The sequence below is a fragment of the Nematolebias whitei genome, chromosome 6 (assembly GCF_014905685.2).
Source record: "Nematolebias whitei isolate Nwh7 chromosome 6, NemWhi1, whole genome shotgun sequence".
Taxonomy (NCBI): Eukaryota; Metazoa; Chordata; class Actinopteri; order Cyprinodontiformes; family Rivulidae; genus Nematolebias; species Nematolebias whitei.
Genome location: NC_056503.1, coordinates 35826584 through 35842593, shown reverse-complemented (window position 1 = coordinate 35842593; position 16010 = coordinate 35826584). Strand labels below are relative to the sequence as shown.

The following is a 16010-nucleotide window of genomic DNA, read 5'->3' as shown; positions in this document are numbered from 1 at the left end:
TATTTACTACTTGTACTAATATCCCTACTTCGCATTTTTTCACTTATCGCGGGTCTTCTGGGTACGGATCCCCTGCGATAAACAAGGGACTACTGTACCTCCTACATATAAGGTATACTTCAGTTCCACATCAACTCCAGTCCAGAAAAACACTCATCTTGAAAACTACAAACATTCACTGTTCAATTCATTTTGCAATGAATGGCATCCGGTACTGCTTGCTATCATTGTATGTCTCATCTGAGTGTCATGTGGCCAGGTAACCGACTGAAAACTCCTTATTTTCTGGGTAAGGTTTATGTTTTAGCTGCCAGCTGTTTAGTCCTGAGGCTGTGGAAACATCTGATGCGAGTTGTTTGTGTGCAGTGAAACCTGTGGTGCCGCGGTGCAGCATCCCAGAGAGCGTCACCGTCGGAACGTCAACTGAGCTGAGGTGTTTGGAGAACGAGGGCTTCCCCACTCCTCAGTACCGCTGGTTTCACAACAGTGAAGAACTTCCTCAGGATCCCAAAAACAGCCAGAAATATGCCAACTTCTCCTACACCATCAACCCCGACACTGGAAGCCTGGTAACAAGAAAGACACAAACCTGCCCCGTTTATGACTTCTACCTGTGGAAACTATCTCTAAAATAATCCTTCCACATCCACAGCAAGCTTTTATTTAACATTTTTGGGTGGGATTTTCAGTTGCATGTTGCATAACATAAAAAGCTTAATCTAAATAAACCCTTACCCATCGAGTGACTAATTGCAGTATAAATCTCTCTGTGCCATCAGTGAGCAGGCTTAACCAAACTGGTAAATAAACACAGGATAATGATGCATTCAGAGTGTATTTGTGGTTGACTTAGAAAAAAAATAGTACTGCAACATAAAAACCTGCAATCTGGCAATGTCAAATATCTGTCAATTATATTCTTAAACATATTTTCCACTCCATATGGAGGTTTGTTATAACACAGTCAGTGATCAGAGTGTAATAAATGTACTTCTTTGCCAGAACACTGATTATTTTCTAACGGTTTCCTCAGAAATTTCGACGGGTGAGGAAAGACGACGCAGGCGAGTACTACTGCCAGGCGAAGAACGATGCAGGACATGCACAGTGCCAACCGCAAATGATGGAAGTTTGTAAGTGCTGTTCACAATATGTCCAGCTGTGTGGCCATGAACTGAGAGCAGAAGATGGTTGAGAGGAAAGGGAGACAAATGTCTTGGTAGATGTGAAAGTGTTTATGAAGCATTCACTCTATTGAGATCCATTTGTCTTCTGTACGTTTTTCAGCGTCTTTCTCGTCCTGCAGTTTTCAACCTATTTCAACAAATCGTATTTCAAACGTTCAGCTGTTTCAAGATAATCCTGCTATGACTTTTGGTATTGTTGCAACTTTGGCGTTTTGAAATATTTAGCCTTTTCTGCCTCTTTTTCCTCATAGAAAATGAACTGAGCTCATTTTACATCCTTCAAATCTTTAGATCTGTTTGCAACCTTTTACTGTTCCTTTCACATTTTGTTCTGGTTCAGCTTCTTTCAGCTTTATTGTGCAAATTAAAACTTTTTCAGCTATTTCAGGTAAATTTCTGCTGTTTTTTGTGTTGCTTTCAGATTCTTTCTGCTAACTAAAACATTTTTGTGCTTCTTCTAACTTTGTTCTGCTAATTTCAGTTTGTTATGCTCCTTTCAGCTCATTTCGTCAAGTTTCAGCTTTTTCTGCTATTTCAGCTACTATTTAATAGTTTTTATGCTAATTTAAGATTTTTCAGCTTATTCCACATATTTTGTACTCATTTAATTTTTGTTTCAGCCTATCCATCCATCCATTTTCTTCCGCTTATCTGGGGTCGGGTCGCGGGGGTAGCAGCTTAAGTAGGGAGGCCCAGACCTCCCTCTCCCCAGCCACTTGGGCCAGCTCCTCCGAGGGGATCCCAAGGCGTTCCCAGGCCAGCTGAGAAACATAGTCCCACCAGTGTGTCCTGGGTCTTCCTCTGGGCCTCCTCCCGGTGGGACGTGCCCAGAACATCTCGCCAGGGAGGCGTCCAGGAGGCTTCTTAACCAGATGCCCGAGCCACCTCAACTGGCTCCTCTCGATGTGGAGAAGCAGCGGCTCTACTCTGAGTCCCTCCTGGATGACCGAGCTTCTCACCCGATCTCTAAGGGAGGGCCCAGACACCCTGCGGAGAAAACTCATTTTGGCCGCTTGTATCCGAGATCTCGTTCTTTCGGTCACAACCCAAAGCTCGTGACCAAAGATGAGGGTAGGAACATAGATCGACCGGTAAATTGAGAGCTTTGCCTTTCAACGCGGCTCTCTCTTCACCACAACAGACCTGTACAGCGCCCGCTTCACTGCAGACGCCGCACTTATCCGCCTATCGATCTCACGCTCCATTTTTCTCTCATTCGTGAACAAGACCCCGAGATACTCTAACTCCTCCACTTGGGGCAGGACATCCTCCCTGACCCGGAGAGGGCACTCTACTCTTTTCCGGCTCAAGACCATTGCCTCAGATTTGGAGGAACTGATCCTCATCCCGGCCGCGTCGCACTCGGCTGCGAACCGCTCCAGCAAAAGCTGTAGATCACGACTTGATGAAGCCAATAGGACCACATCATCTGCAAAAAGCAGAGACGCAATCCTAAGGCCACCAAAACGGATCTCCTCAACACCTTGGCTGCGCCTAAAAATTCTGTCCATATAAGTTATGAACAAAATCGGCGACAAAGGACAACCATGGCGGAGTCCAACTCACATTGGGAACGAGCCCGACTTACTGCCAGCAATGTGGACCAGGCTCTGACACCAGTCGTACAGGGACCTAACAGCCTGTATCAAAGGGCCTGGTACCCCATACTCCCAGAGTACCCCCCACAGGGCTCCCTGAGGGACGCGGTCGAATGCCTTCTCCAAGTCCACATAGCACATGTAAACTGGTTGGGCAATCTCTCACGCACCCTCCAGAACCCTTCTGAGGGTGTAGAGCTGATCCAGTGTTCCACGACCAGGACAAAAACCACACTACTCCTCCTGAGTCCGAGGTTCGACTCTCCGACAAACCCTCCTCACCAGAACCCCTGAATAGACCTTACCAAGGAGGCTTAAGAGCGTGATCCCCCTGTAGTTGGAAGACACTCTACGGTCCCCCTTTTTGAATAGGGGGACTACCACCCCAGTCTGTCAGTCCAGGGGAACTGCCCCCGATGTCCATGTAATATTGCAGAGTCGTGTAAGCCAACACAACCCTAAAGCATCCAGAGCCTTAAGGAACTCCAGGCAAATCTCATCCACCCCTGGGGCCTTGCCACCGAAGAGCTTTTTAATCACCTCGGTGACCTCAACACCAGAGATTGGAGAGCCCAACCCAAAGTCCCCAGGCTCGGCTTCCTCAGTGGAAGACGTGCCGGTGGGATTGAGGAGGTCTTCATAGTATTCTGCCCCACGACATCCCGAGTTGAGGTCAGCAGCATACCACCTCCACTATAAATAGTGTTGGTGGCATACCGCTTTCCCCCCTTGAGACACCGGATGGTGGACCAGAATCGCCTCGAAGCCGTACGGAAGTCATTCTCCATGGCCTCTCCGAACTCCTCCCATGCCCGAGTTTTTGCCTCAGTGACCACCCAAGCCGCATGCCGCTTGGACTGCCATACCCATCAGCTGCTTCCGGGGTCCCACAGGCCAAAAAGGCCCGATAGGACTCCTTCTTCAGCCTGACAACATCCCTCACTGCCGGTGTCCATCACCAGGTTCGAGGGTTACCACCGCGACAGGCACGACAACCTTGCGGCCACAGCTCTGATAAGCCGCCTCGACATGGCCCACTCGGACTCAATGTGCCCCGCCTCCCCTGGAACATGTTCGGAGCTCTCCCTGAGGTGGGAGTTAAAGCTCCTTCTCACAGGAGACTCTGCCAGACGTTCCCAGCAGACCCTCACAATACGTTTGGGTCTGCCAGGTCTGACCGGCATCCTCCCCCACCATCGAAGCCGACTCGCCACCAGGTAGTGGTCAGTGGACAGCTCTGCCCCTCTCTTCACCCGAGTGTCCAAGACATGCAGCCACAGATCAGATGAGACAACAACAAAGTCTATCATCGAACTGCAGCCTAGGGTATCCTGGTACCAAGAGCACATACGGACACCCTTATGCCTGAACATGGTGTTCATTATGGACAATCCATGACGAGCTCAGAAGTCTAACAACAGAACACCACTCGGGTTCAGATCAGGGGGGCCATTCCTCCCAATCACACCCCTCCAGGTCTCACTGTCATTGCCCACGTGAGCGTTGAAGTCCCCCAGTAGAACAAGGGAGCCCCCAGGAGGTGAACTCTCCAGTACCCCCTCCAAGGACTCCAAAAAGGGTGGATAATCTGAGCTGCTGTTTGGCGCATAAGCACAAACAACAGTCAGAACCCGTCCCCCCACACGTAGGTGGAGGGAGGCTACCCTCTCGTTCACTGGGGTGAACCCCAATGCCCACTCCTGCTCAGCGCCTCTCGCCAGAGGCAACTCCAGAGTGGAAGAGTGTCCATTCCCTCTCAAGGAAACTGGTTCCAGAGCCAGAGTCATGCGCTGAGGTGAGTCCGACTATTTCTAGCCGGAGCCTCTCAACCTCACTTTCTTTTTCAGCCTAATTAAGCAAAATTGTGCTCTGTCCACCTCCTTCTGGTAATTCTTCTTTCTGCTTTTTTAGCTGCTTTTCAGCTGTTTTTATGCTAATTTAAGATTTTTCAGCTTATTCCACATGTTTTGTACTCATTTAATTTTTTTTCAGCCTAATTAAGCACAAATGTGCTCTGTCCACCTCCTTCTGGTAATTTAAGCTTCTTTCTGCCTTTTTAGCTGCTTTTCAGCATTTCTGCATCTTTCAACCTAATTTGGCAAACATGTTCGTTCAGCTTTCTTCTGCTAATTTAAGCTTGTTCTACCTTTTCAGCTACCTTTTTAGTTAGCTGTTTTCAGATAAATTCAAGTTTTTCGTGGTAACTTTTGCTCCTTTCAATCTAATTAACTTCTTTCTGTTCTTTCTGTGTAGTTTAAGCTTCTTTCTGCATTTTCACCTACTGTTCAGCTGTTTTTAGCTAATTTCAGCCTTTTTTTTTAGCTAATTTCCTAATGTTCATGCTAATTTCTGCTAATTTAAACCAAATTCATCAAATATGTGTTCTTTTTTCTTTCTTATGCTAAATTTGGTTCATTCTTCTAGCTCAGCTACATCTCAGAAGTTTTTTTTTTTTTAGCTAATTTCAGATGTTTTTCAGCAAGTTCTTCTGCAAATGCAATTTCTCTAGTTTTTATTATTATTGCAACCTTTAAGATATCGTAAAATCATCTGCAGTACACCTTTTTAATTTTGTTTTTCTTCTGGCTCACATAACAGATCTTTATCAAATACCGACTGGTTCCATGAGGACTTGAAGCTGTTTTCTGTGTCCCGCCGCAGGTGATGTTGACATACTTGGATATTTCCTCAAGACCTTCGGTGGAGTGACCGTGTTATTCTGTTTATTTGCTTCGGTTTATTCCATCAGACGACTGCACTTTCACCAGAAAAGCCACAGTGGAAACAAGTGAGTGGAGTCTGCGTCTCTGAAGGACACGAGGAGTGTCACAAAACTTGTAATTGTGCACCACAGCGTTCCGTTTCATCCCTATTTTATGTTTCAGCTACAACTGGTCACCACGGAATGGTGCTGTTGACTATGGCGACGCAGATGAGGTACATTTACTGAGCATCTTAATTAGCGCTTGTATTGCCCTTTAACTATATGATCATTCATGTTCCTTAGGGGAACATCAACCGCCTTATTTAACTGCTTAAAAATACTATTTTTGAATATTTTTTCCCACAAAAAGTCAGTTCTAGTTGTCAGTATTTTAGCTCTATCACAGCCTGAAATGAGAAATATCACATTTAAATTATTTTTCTTGAATTTTAACTCTTTAAGGGTTTCTGTTAAAAAAAAAAAAAAAACTCTACATTTCAGCTTTAAAGAAATTGACTAAATTATTTTAAGGCAATTTTTGGAGGGAAAAAGGGCATTTTCCTCTCATTGCTAAAAATACTTTTTGAGAATTAAAAAAAATAATCCAGTTTAGATCTGTCAAACTCAAGAGCTGCAGGTCAAATCTGGTCCCCCGATATGATAATTTAAATGTAAAATATTGTATCTCTTCGTTCGGTAGGAGCCCTGCTTGTATAACGGTAGGGGAAACACTGCTAACTTTTGTGCTTGTGTGTTTTTCTCAGGGTCATTTTCGCCACAAGTCGTCCTTCGTCATATGACAGCTGAGAACCCAAACAAGGCAAACATCAACATTTCTGAGGTTAACTTGCAACAACAATCCTCGTGTTAATAAAGTTTATGGTGAAACATGGCACATTTCTCTCTGACGCACAGAAAAACCTGTTCAACTGACTTGCCAAAGTATCAAATAAATTTGTGGCACCAAATATTTGTTTATGCCGCGGATCCGTTTTATTTTTCTCCTCTTTGTACAGATTTGTTAAAACAAGGTTTTTTTAACTCTTTTATTCATTTTTTTTTTTACTCATTGTCCGACAAAATTGTATCTTACAATGGAGGCATTTCAAAGCTGTGAAGTTTGATGTTTGGCCACTCCGTGGTATCACAAGTTACTGTACGCTGCATCCCTCACCTGTTTTTCGAACAAATCCTTTTTTAGTACATTTTTTACAGAGCAGAGTTGTTTTAAAGAAGCCGTTTACATTCTTTGAGATGAGACCTGTCTCGTATGCTGAAGTGGAGTTTGTATAAACTGTAGATATGAGAGCATTTAGAAGCAGACTGATCACATCAAACAAAAGGCACATTTTAATATACAGTAGTCTACAAATACGTCTAAGTGCAGATTAAATTGTAAATTTGATTACCATATACTATGCTGCAAAGTCAATAAGTATTTATATGTAAGTTTGACTTATCGGCGTGCCGTTTCTGTGTATAAGTGACCTTTAGTGCTTAATTCGTAGTTATTTTGTCAGTATTGGACATATTGTCCAGTTTGGGTTCAGTATCTGTACATAGAGTTACATTCTTTTTGGATCTGTTTTGACTGCACTCCATAAGTTATTGTAAAATAGTGGAGGAACCAGTTTGTTGGAAATTATTTTGACTGTGTTCACTGTTAAGTGTGTTTTTTTTTCAGTGTTGGGTCCGTCTGTATTACAACTGTGTCATTTCAGACGTGTGTGAACGTCCTGTGTGACAACTTATGAAGCGATGTAAAACCTTTGCTTTTTATTTAGCGTTGATGCTGTGCGTTATTATTTTGTTACTATAAAATACATTTCAAGTGCTGATGTTTCAGGAGTTTTTTTTTTTTTTTATGGTATCGGTAAAGTTTGGAAGATAATTAAAACTGGGGGAAAATATTGTGAAGATAATTTATGATACAAAACATTAAGTTTGTATTGCACCCATTAAAAATGCACCAATTATTCTCTGCCATTACCAAATCGCCTTTTCTGCTATTGACTCTTGTTTTATGGTTCTGGTGGTAATCCCATATCTCCACAGTCTGGGACTGAACTCTTATCATATAAAATGATGGCCGTCACCCCCAAAAAGCGAGATTTATCAGAAGTACCTCTAGATTTTAACCGAGGGGACGGAATGGCCTGCGTGCAGTCCTGAATTCAAACCCATTGAGCACCTGTGGGATCACCTTGAGCGTATCGTTTGTTCCAGAGTCACACATGGCTGACTTATGACAAATCCTGGTTGAGGAATGGGATGCCGTCCCACCGCAGTGTGTGACCAAGCTGCTGAAGAAGAGGAGGATGTGGCCCCAGGCTGTTGTGGCTGTGTATGGTTCATCCACATGCTATGAGGTTCCTGTTTGTTGATGAATAAATTGTCTTCTTCCTTCAGACTTCAATAAACAAGACCAATCGGGAGTCAATAACAGAGTAAGCTGTTTGACTTTGGCAGAGAATTGTGACGTTTTTCATGACCCTAACCCTCTAACTCACTGCTGCTCAAGCCACAAATGTGTTTTTCTAACAACCACTAGGGAAATAATTCCAGTGTTATAAGGTTCATTGTCAAGCAGCATTTTTACAACAACAAAAAAAAACAACCAAACTTTAACTTCCTAACTTTATGCTAAATTTATATACACAAATACAGGTAAAACTAGTGGTACTGACTGGACACCAGGTTCAGATGGACCTTTTTACAGTTAATCTTGGGCATGCTCCGTGTCAGTATTTTGTGATGCATTGGGGTCTAGATATAATTATGCCTACGTCCAGTTTGTTAAACTACACTTAGTCTAAACAGTGTTGATATCGACTTGTTTCATTGACACCCAGCAACATTGCACATTAAGGACATATCACTAGCACAGCATAAAATACCAATACTTCTAATTTACAAGTACCATTGTAGATGAACGTTAACAGAAGAGCAGGTGTAAAGAACCTAAAGACTTGAGTTGAATGACGACTTAATGTCAGAAGTAGCTATGAACGTATACTGTAGGTGATGTAGTCCCTAATTTAACACGTTCATTTTAGTAATTGTTCTAAGGCCAATAATAAAAATATGCCAATACTTTGGACCAATACTTTTATGCTTGGTGATATAATTTCCTCTCTAACTGTGCAAGTAGGCAAATAAGGAAAAATGTCCATGTTCTTAATAAAAGAACTGTGTCTCTAAAGTTATTGGGTAATCTAACAAAATTAAGTCAGGTCCTCTGGACGGTTTCTTTTTGTTAAAACATTTCGTCTTTAAGACTTCATCAGTCCGGGGAGCTGCAACCAACCCAGTCTTATAAATAGCACCTTCTCATAGTGAGTCAACCAGTTTGATGGTGCTCCGGTGGTTTCTGAAGTTCACCCTCTCCCCCGACGACTTTTTTGAGGCAGTCATGGCCAAAGTGGTTCGAAATATCCTGATTCATGCTCAATAATCCAGGTAGAAAAATCTAACAAAGGTCCTCTGGACTACAGAAACCACCAGAGCACCATAACTGGTCGACCCACTACGCGAAGGTGCTATTTACAAGACTGAGTTTGTTGTGGCTCCTCGGACTGATGAAGTCTTTTGGATGAAAGACAAAACGTTTCAACAAAAGGAAACCGTGCAGAGGACCTGACTTTGTTAGATTTTTCTACCTGGATTATTGAGCATTGGGTAATGTTTACTAACCCATTTACTAGATGATATTGGTACTCGGCAAGTACTTCAACTGAAGTATTTGTACTTGGTCTGAGAAAAACTAGCATCAGGACAACTCTTGGTATATTCATCCATCCATTATCTTTACCCACTTCTTCTTTTTTGGGTTGCGGGGGTGGTGCTCATGTCCAGCCATCACTGTGCAAGATGGTACACCCTAGATAGGACTTAGGTCCATAACTCTAGATATATTTATTTTGAAAATAAAGAAGTATTTTTTGTGTGTGTTTCTCTACAATTCATATTCCCTGTTTTTGAAAGGGTGTGCCGGTGATCGGAAGGTTGCCGGTTCGACCACCCGGATCGACAACATCAAAATGTGGGTGGAAAAGGTGAAGCAACCACACCTGTCTCCACCCACATTTGCCCCACTCTGGGCCCTTGAGCAAGGTCCTTAACCCCCACCCCCAGGTACCCTAGATGGCAGCTCTCTGCTCCACAAAGATGGCTGTGGTAGCTCGTGGTTGTTGGAGAATTGTTATTTTTGTAAATCTTTGTTGGCATCAACAGAACATGTGTTTTATGAATGTGAGATTATAAGTGGTTTTTGGAAGGAGTTACATAACTGGTTGATATCTAAGTCTCTTCAAATTGTTTTTTTTTTTTAACTTGGAAATAAATCAAATTTGGAATTTTAATAAAGAATAAAATAAATAATGTTTGATCAATAATATTGTATTGTTTGCCAAATTCTACATTCATAAATACCGTTTCACAAAAGCTCTTCCAATTGTAAAAGTGTTTAAAATGAGTTTTTATTATTTGGTAAATCTTTTTAAAAAATTAATACAGCCCCTGCTATCAAAACTTTCTCTATCTTATCAGAGTTTAAGTTTTTATAAACCTCAGGTTTTAGTTTAATTTTTGCTTGTTAAATCTTAAGGTAATGTTGTTTCCTTAAGTTTTCTTGTTTTTTTTTCTGTCTCTTGTTTTATTGTCTATATTCTGATGTTTATAATAACGGATAAACATTTTGTTATTGAAAGGGATGTTTAGTTATAATGCAAAGTATGTTAGCTGAAATAGATTTGTTAAATGCGAAATTGTGATTGCCTTTTTTGTTGTTGTATGTTTTTGTTGTTATTGTTAAATAAATAAATTAAATAAATAAACAAATAAGCTCATGGTTGTCAGGAAGGGCATCCGGTGTAAAAACAAATTGACCAATCTTCGTCTGAGACTGTAGCAAACCCTGAAGAAGAGAGCAGCCGAAAGAAGAAGAAAAGAAAAAAATAACTTGGCTCTCAAAAATTTATGAATGGGTCGAATAATCTATTAAAAATGATCAAACACCATTAACACCATTATCAAAATGGTGGAGGCAGGTGTGGGTGTTTCACCTTTTCCACCCTCATTTGTTGCACACTGGGCCCGTGAGCAAGGCCCTTAACCCCCACCATCTGCTCCCTAAACAGGTCTCTCTTGAAAATGAGTTCTCGTGACTCAATGAGACTTCCTGTATAAACAGAGTAAATGTAAAAATTAATAATCTGCTTCTGTAGCCTTGAAAAAGGGAAATTCTCTACTGGCTCCTCTAATACGTCACTTCCGGTTTTATTTTGAAAACTTCCACCCGGATGTAGTTACGCAATTACAAGTAGCACAAGCTAATGTTACGTTTTGGCCGTTTGAGAATCATTGCTGTCTCTCTCCGTCGGTGTTTAAAAATGTAAGATAAATCAACCTTGAGACAGTCGCGCTTTCCGTCACTTATTGTCACAGAAACTTCAATGTAAGTTCAAAAGAGAAGAAAAAAAAGGGGAAACGGCTAATTTTGCTAACAGACATTTTCATGCGCGTTTTCGTTTTACCATCGCCGTGCTCGCTTTGTCGTTGAATGGACATGTAGCTAAAGTATTTTTGTTTCTCATTATTTTTTGTTAAATATAACGACTTTTCCAGACTAATACCTGCTCACTGACAGAGCAGAGCACTCGCAGCCTGTAGGCCTTCGTCTGTTTATTTTTTTTCGTTTGAAACAGGCTCTTCAGTTTGCGAACAGACAAGAGGACCCCACGATAAGATTAACGATAAGAGTTTTCTTTCTTCTTTTTTTTAAACTGTAGCGTTATAATGAGTTTCTTTAGTTTTGGTCAAAGTGCAGAAATTGATGTAGTCCTCAGTGACGCTGAAACGAGGAAGAAGGCTGAACACAAGAGCGAAGATGGAAAGAAAGACAAATACTTTCTTTTCTACGACGGCGAGACGGTCAGTGGGAAGGTGAATGTCACTCTGAAGAACCCAGGCAAGAGGCTGGAGCACCACGGCATCAAAATAGAGTTTGTCGGCCAAATAGGTGGGTTCAAACATCATCTACAGACGCCATTCATGTATACCACTCTCAGTGGTTGAACAGAGAAACTTTCAACTTTGACAATAATCCGTTTCAGGCATGAGAAGTTCCTGCTGGAAGCTTGTCTGTCAAAACACCCACAGAGTCATAATACTGTGTGGCACAAAAGACGACCAAGACCTTGACATTTTCTGTAATTTGTCTCTGAAATGTTATGTCTACTCTCAGGCGGAGTTGAAACCGTTTACCACATTTTAAATTTTAAACAAATGGTATCAAACCTGAATTAACGGGACACTTTCCAGTAGCCACGTGTTCAAACAGTCGGTAAAGACAAATTTAATAGCGCTTCTTGACATTGACGGTGATCATAACTTTAAATATGTGACCCATCACATTGAGCTGATGATCCATTGTCTTCCATTTGCGCTGGAGTCAAATCACAGGGGCATTAAGCAAGGAGGCCCAGACATCTCTTCCAGCTCTTCTGGGAGGACTCCAAGGCATTCCCAGGCCAACCGAGAGACGTTCTGGTAGTCTCTCCAGCATGTCTTCCCCGGGGTCTCCACCCAGTTGAACATCCCCGAAGCACCTCCCTAGGGAGGTGCCCCAGGCAGCATACTTACCAGATGCTGGAACCACCTCAACTGGCTCCTCTTGAACTGAGGGTTAGGTTGCATAATGGTTGTAGAGGTATAGGCAACAATAGTGGACTGGTAGAAAAATGTACAATATTTACATTTTGTAATGAATGAATATAATATATCTTTGGGTGCCTTGAATGAAATGTCCAAGATATAATCCTAATAAATGTTTTGAAGCTCTTTTCTGAGCATTGCCCACAAATAATGATAATTTAGAGCAGAAAAGCCTTAAAATGTTTCTAAATGCTTTCCACTATTGCAAAAAATTAAAGACTTTCCAGTTTGGAAATCTCAATATCCAAATTTGGGTAGAGTTTTTTTTTTTTTTTTTTCCAAGTGTCAATAAATATAAAATAAGGAAAAATAGGATTCAGACCTATTCTCATGGGGTTATCCTTTTTAGCAAAACAAATCGATCTATATCTTGGGAACTGCTCACGATGTCAGTATGATCTTGGTATGAGATTACTCTTAAAAACTCAAGGATCTAAAAATGTTCTTCATTAATTTTTACTTAATCCGTTTAATCTGTGGTTCAGTGTGATGGTCACAGATCATACGTTAGTGAGGAAGTACAGATTTCCAGGCAGCTTAGAATATGAATCCAACCAAAAAATGTCAACTATAAACGATAATGTGAACAATGTTATTATTTATGTTACTTCATTTCCCTCTGGGATAAATAAAGAATTTTTGAATTGAATTGTTAATAAAAGATAAGTTTTGCACATCATTTTTAGACCAGAATTAGGTCTAAAAAAAAAGCTACAAGTCTAAACAATTCTTTATTAGTGCTCGACTTTAAGTTTTTAACTTTTCCTTTATCGTTATTAGGAAAATAAGTTTTACTTTTATAAAGTACAATTTTCACATCATGAATGGCTTTGGATCTTAACAAAATAATAAAAAAAGCTGCTCAATTTAAATGAAAAAAAAGTATTTGTTTTTATTTAAGCTTTAACTACATGTTAAAACACGGTACTATAAATACTTCAAGCTTCAGTCAAATTAATTTTACTGCAACAAACTAAATAAATAAAGCCCATTTTACTTCATACAACAGCTCTTTTCAGGAGACAGTATTTCGAGACTTTTTGTAGTTTTCACTTTTTGTTGGAGTTGCTTTAATGCGTTTGTTGTTCCAGGTGTCCTGTTTTTTGATTTCCTGTCTCAGTCAGTCTCAACCATTGCTTATTAAATGTTTGAACATTAAACTGAACTGCAGGAATATTAAACACCGTGTTAAGGTTTTGGCAGTTTTTAAAATTTTTATTAAATGTAAAACTGAAGCCATTTTTAAAGAAAGACCAGCAGTGCAGTCATTAATTCCCACCACTTCTCTGTATTTTTACTCCTTTTAAAGTTCCCACGTTGGAAGCATTTATTTAGTTTTGTGGTATGTGGCCTTGACAAGCGTTAGTTTTATATCCCTTTGAGGACAAGCACCACAAATTAGCTTCAGCCTACTGAACAAAATTACAGTTAAAGTACTGTACAGTGTGCATTAATGCTAAGTACTTATTAAACAAACGTGGTTGTGGAGACAATGGTAGCTGAGAGAAAGTGGTATTCCCAACAGCAAGATACCACACCAGCTTTATTTGTACAGCACTTTAAACACCCACAGGACCAAAGTGCTGTACACATAATAAAACAATCATAAGATCAACACGCATTGAGAAAAAATATTTTTCAGTTGAGTTAGAGAGGTTTGGTAGTAAAACAAATAAAGTTCACAGCTCAGCAGAGTTCTGTAGGATTGTGACACATTTGTGTTACTTCAGCTGAGGCACGTTTCCTTCTTTAAAATGTAGCTTTCAGCTGCTTCTCTGAAACACATTTATTACTGAACGACGCCTCAAGGGTCTTCTTTTTATTCCTCCCCCAAAAACATCTTCCACTTTAGGTTATCGGATGTTTTTGTTGCTGCATTAAAGTTCATTTTTATGTCGCGTTAAAATTTATATACACGTATATATTTATTTATTTATTTTCCAAGTGATTATTTTTGACCTGGTGTTTAAATCGAGCTACAAACAGGAGTCGGGTTTAATTTGTGATTTTTAAATGTAAATAAACTTATTCTTTAAGCAGATTTTTATTTTTAAGCAGTTCAAATATTTTAAAACAAATCCCATTACAGAAAAATAAACTTCCCCTTAATAAATGTGTGTAATGATAAACATACTGGAGTCACAGTCTACACATTTCAAGATAAGTATATTTATATTTTGGACTTTTCAGATTACTTTTGTAAATGATTTACACATAAAAATATGAAGTTAATGATCCAGTTGTTAAACTGGAAAAACTAACTTGTATTAAGTCTCTGTTGTGACACGTTGAGCCTTTATAATGTGGAGAAAGTGTCATGAATCTTGACTTTTTATCTTTCTGATACAAAAATCACATTTATTAGTAAAATACACTTTGTCTTACAAACTTCTTTTTAACGAGAGTTCTCAACTACTCTGGAAATCAAGGAAAACCTGGAAAATGACTTTCACATTTTCCAGACAGGGAAATCTCAGGGAGCTGATCACTGATCTGCTGAACATACGATGATCTTTCAGAGATTTGGACGTGTATTAATGCTAGTGCTATCATTGAGTCCGTGTTCTGCTTCTACAGTGTTCATATAGTACATGTGTCCTTACTGACTGACTGTGGTGACTTTTTAGAATCTGATGTTAAACAATATAATAAATTAATTGTAAGGATTGCTGTGTGCACGTATCGTAGGCTGCAGTCTACGTCCTGTCATCTCTGACTGTGGCTCAGCTCGTCACCTAACACGCTATCGTCTGAGCGTTTTGTGTGACTGAAATATCTCCTGGAATTTCAGGATTTATTCAGGGAATATTCAGGGAATTTTGTTGACATGAAATGCTGGGAACCCTGATTAATGGATGCATTTTAGGCTAAATCTCCACCCTTCATTAAACGTTTTAACAGTTTTCTCTTCTTCCCAACTGTGTCCCAGAGCTGTATTATGACCGAGGAAACCACCATGAATTTGTTTCTCTGGTGAAGGACCTTGCGAGACCTGGTGAAATAACCCAATCCCAGACCTACGACTTCGAGTTCACCCATGTTGAGAAACCCTACGAGTCCTACACGGGCCAGAACGTCAAGCTAAGGCAAGTTTGATCATTTACTCTACAGCCTCTGAGTGTGTGTGTGTCACTCTTTAACCTGCTTGTCATGTGGCTGAATCTAAGCTGAACATTTGAACCCTGCTTTTGTTTTACTCGCACGCTGTAAATGAGATTCATCTTGTCAAATCAGGAATTATGGCGTTTTTGGTCATTTTCAGGTTCCTGGTTGTTTTAAGCTACATTGTGATGCCTCAATCAGCCTGATATGATCAGTTCCACAAATATGGATTTATTGGTCTTGACCAAAACATGATTTACATGTTTAAAAGTTGATTATCTTCAAAGCTGTTTAATTTTCTTTTTTCCAAAACCGTTAAAAAGTGTCTGTGTGGCGTTTACATGTTCTTCTCGTGCTTGCTTAGGTTTTCTCCGGGTACTCCAGTTTCCTCCCACAGACCAAAAACATGCATGTTACGCTGCCTTAAGGCCTCCCTTGCAAAAAAGATCTGTGATCTCAATGGGATTTGCCTGGTTAAATAAAGGTTAATAAATAAATAATAATATAAATATATGGTACGTCTTCCTGCATCGTTATGAGATGAGACTTTGCTTAATTTTAATGATGTTGTGGTAACATCTTTCATGCTGGAGTTAAATAACATGTTGTGAGCTGTTTGTCAATCTCTTATGTCTCTAAACCAAACCTGTCATCTAAGTAGCTGATTGGTTTCATCAGGTTTTTATATGTATTTATATATATATA

The 16010-nt window shown here is 40.3% G+C and overlaps 2 protein-coding genes across 2 annotated transcripts in view; both read left to right on the top strand.

Annotated features, from left to right (window-relative positions):
* Positions 1–6871, top strand: part of jam3a (junctional adhesion molecule 3a) — a 14993-nt gene extending 8122 nt beyond the window's left edge. The window contains exons 5-9 of the mRNA XM_037678230.1: positions 367–569; positions 1034–1133; positions 5447–5573; positions 5671–5722; positions 6254–6871. Of these exons, the coding sequence (XP_037534158.1) occupies positions 367–569; positions 1034–1133; positions 5447–5573; positions 5671–5722; positions 6254–6289 (518 nt within the window). The 3' untranslated portion in view covers positions 6290–6871. The remainder of the gene's footprint in view (positions 1–366; positions 570–1033; positions 1134–5446; positions 5574–5670; positions 5723–6253) is intronic.
* A 3918-nt stretch (positions 6872–10789) lies between these two features.
* Positions 10790–16010, top strand: part of vps26b (VPS26, retromer complex component B) — a 440542-nt gene continuing 435321 nt past the window's right edge. Inside the window, exons 1-2 of the mRNA XM_037677578.1 lie at positions 10790–11508; positions 15133–15289. Of these exons, the coding sequence (XP_037533506.1) occupies positions 11286–11508; positions 15133–15289 (380 nt within the window). The 5' untranslated portion in view covers positions 10790–11285. The remainder of the gene's footprint in view (positions 11509–15132; positions 15290–16010) is intronic.